The sequence below is a fragment of the Austrofundulus limnaeus genome, unplaced genomic scaffold (assembly GCF_001266775.1).
Source record: "Austrofundulus limnaeus strain Quisiro unplaced genomic scaffold, Austrofundulus_limnaeus-1.0 Scaffold716, whole genome shotgun sequence".
Classification (NCBI taxonomy): Eukaryota; Metazoa; Chordata; class Actinopteri; order Cyprinodontiformes; family Rivulidae; genus Austrofundulus; species Austrofundulus limnaeus.
Genome location: NW_013953118.1, coordinates 194,468 through 197,626, shown reverse-complemented (window position 1 = coordinate 197,626; position 3,159 = coordinate 194,468). Strand labels below are relative to the sequence as shown.

At 41.4% G+C, this 3,159-nt stretch overlaps 1 protein-coding gene across 2 annotated transcripts in view; it reads right to left on the bottom strand.

The window, feature by feature from the left end:
* Positions 1-3,159, bottom strand: part of homer2 (homer scaffold protein 2) — a gene marked incomplete at its 3' end in the record, with an annotated part of 33,281 nt that overhangs the window by 19,821 nt on the left and 10,301 nt on the right. For both annotated transcript variants that reach the window (XM_014028073.1, XM_014028072.1), the window contains 1 exon segment: positions 253-409. In XM_014028073.1, coding sequence (XP_013883527.1) covers positions 253-409 — 157 coding nt within the window.

Genomic DNA, 3,159 nt, shown 5'->3' with positions numbered 1-3,159 from the left:
GCTGTCAGTTTGACAGCTCAGTCTCAGCTTCTGTAGCAGATGTCAGTTATTCAGACACAGAGTTGATCTTTCTATCTTTATAAGGACTTTTCATTTTCATTCAGTTCTACAGCCGAACCCTAAATCTAACCCCCAACCCCAAAACAGCATTCAGACTCGTGGACTCATGGACTCTTGTGGACTCATGTGGTCTTTGGACCATAAGGAGGTCCTCACAAGGTGACAAACAGAAACACACACACACACACACACCTTGGAGCCATCCACGCTGATAATGCGATAGCTGTTCCGGGAGCTGTCGTAGAAATAGGAGACGGTGACGGCCTGCTTGCTGGCAGGAACCCAGTTCTTCTTGGTGGTCGGATCGATCTGGAAGACGTGGGCCCTGGTGGTGTAGATCGGCTGCTCCCTGGACAGACGAGGACAGAGACAATGTTATGGTCCTTTTCTCTGGACTTTTCCTGACAAAGTCCCCTACAGTCCAACGTCTAACGTCTCCGTGTCTTCAGAGGACGACCTGCAGCTGATAACACAAACATGTACGGTAAATCCTGGTGGAAACCTTCAGCTCTTTTCACATCAACACCTCGTCCCTGTCCAAGTGTTACATGTCTTTGGTCGGACACGTCCAACAGTGTGGACATGGTGTCCGTCCTGTCGGCTGTAAGATCAGCTGAAGACAAGGATGTAATTCAGATGTGACAGTTCTCAAATCTATTTAAAAACAAAAAATAAAAATGTTTAAACCATTCCTGCATTAAAGTCTGAATTTAATCCAATTTACAGCTAATTTGTACAAAAACACTTTAAACAGAAAAAATCAGTAAGTCCTCTGGATGGTTCTTCTTTAGTGRAACGTTTCATCTCTCCTCTAAGAGACGTCTTCAGTCTGAGTTTCAGGTGAACTCAGTCTTATAAGCTCCGCCTCCACCTGGACAAACAGGTTGGTCACATGCAGAAGAGGGCCATCGACTAACAATAGGCTTGATTAGCTCCATTGTTCATAGAGGGTCATGTGACCCATCACCTGACCTGTGTTGTGTTATGTGTATGTAGTGAATGCAAGCGGGGGCTCAACGTCCCCTTGTAAAGAAGTATTATTTTTAGATTTTTAAATGTAACGAAATAAAAGTAACAATTAAAAAAATACTTYTTAAAATTACAAATCCTCTAAAATTACTTAAGTACTGTAACAAAGTAAATAAATGTACTTGGTGACTATAAACCTCTGGAAGACGGGCGTCAAATCTAAACACCTTCCTGAGACTCAACATCACAGCTCACAAATAAAATTATTTGTTCCAGAGCAGCTTCAGGCGGTTTCTGTTCACGTGGCGGTGGTGAGGGGTCGTCTGGAGGGCGTTTCTGTTTGAATAATTTTAGACAGACCCCTCGACACGCTGCAGATATTCACGAGCTAATAAAGCTTCGGCTTCCACCAGGATTAGTCTCAGACAAATGAAAGCCTCTGAAATGTGCTGCCCTCTCTGAGCTAAAGCTGTGTTTTTATCTGCTGCGAGAGGGAAAAAATAAAAACAAAAACCCCACATTATACAGATCACTGCACACACACACACACACACACACACACACACACACACACACACAGGTTGACCTTTCGCGTGGCGGTGTGTGTGTGTGTGTGTGTCTGGCAGGAGAAGACAAGTGAACAGCCAATAGTGAACATATGGACGCTCTTACACAACTGCTGGTGAAATCTGCTCGACACAGATAAAAAGCATTAGGTTGATTGATTTTTACCAAAATAAAATATAAAACTAAACAAAAACAACAACAAATAATTCTGGTCCTGCTGAGTCCTATCTGCTCCCATCTGCTGCTTTGAATAATTTACAGGTGTGTTAGTCTCAGGTGGAGCACGGCTCAACCTTTACTGACGAGGCTCAGAATGGATACCCCAGCATCAGTTGAAGGAATGGATATCACCCGCCGCCTACGATACGTTAGCCCTCAGAGCATCGGTTAGTGTCGACCCTCAGCTACTACCTCACTGAGTTTCAGCTCCGTATCTATAAATCCACTAAAATATTCACAAAGTGTAAAACTTCTAATTTTGATGCCAATGRTTTCAAATTAAATGAAAACTATCCCCTYTTCCAGGCAGTGCTGGTCGTGTCAGGTACCGTGTGTTAGCGTGTAGCACCTTTAGCAGCTAAACTTCAAATTAAGAGCRTCAAAAATAAATAACATTTAACCAGTGGTGGGCAGCGCTAATAAAAAAAAATTGCTCCGCAATTTCTGAAGCGCTTATGAAAATATTTAGGTCCGCAACTTCAAATGTGCTCATGCTATAAAAAACTAGCGAAAGATAATTTTAAAGCGCAAGTTCAATTTGACACTTACTACCTGACAATTCATGTACAATATACGTACAACTCTGCCAACTAGTGTTGTATGAACTCTTTTACAGCTTATTCCTACAACTGCAGATTGCTGGGGATGTGATTTCCTGAAACAGACCTTTGGCTCCTGGTGTAAAAATTAAAAAGTTGTTGAGGATTGCTAGTTCGGCTGCTTCTGTCTTCTTCTGTTTGTTGTAGATTTTTCATTAAAGAAGCATCAATAAAGTAATTTTAAAACTGTTTATTGGAAAACTGAAGCAATGCATTCTGGGTACATGACGGATTTGATTTGTGACGGGAAACGAAAGCACGGATTACAGGAAACTATCTTCCCTTCAAAATAAAAGCTTGGATTTTAAGTTTTCCATGTAGTTGCACCAGTTGACCACTAGATGTCAGCATAACATCTTTAAATCATTTGTGTCTCTAACCCCATTGGCCGATTGCTTCGACCAATTACGTCAAGTATTGAGCTCCAGCAATTAAACTTTTTTTAAAAAAAGGAGCTCCGATTGTAAAATAAAATAAATCAATACATACAAAATTTTAGTATGGATTACTGTTTTAGCTGGGACAAGGAGTTCTGAACATTGCCTTCCTGCTACGTAAGCAGACACAAAGCATTGTGGGAAATCAGAACTGTGACCCAAAGCAACAGTCAGCAGGATGTATACCTTCACAATAAGTGTGTTTATCTGGGAGGGGTGCTGTTGGATAGATCACGTGTGTTGTGATTCATTGACAGCCTTACCTTCCGATATTCAATATCATGATGACTGGTAGATAATTAATTATC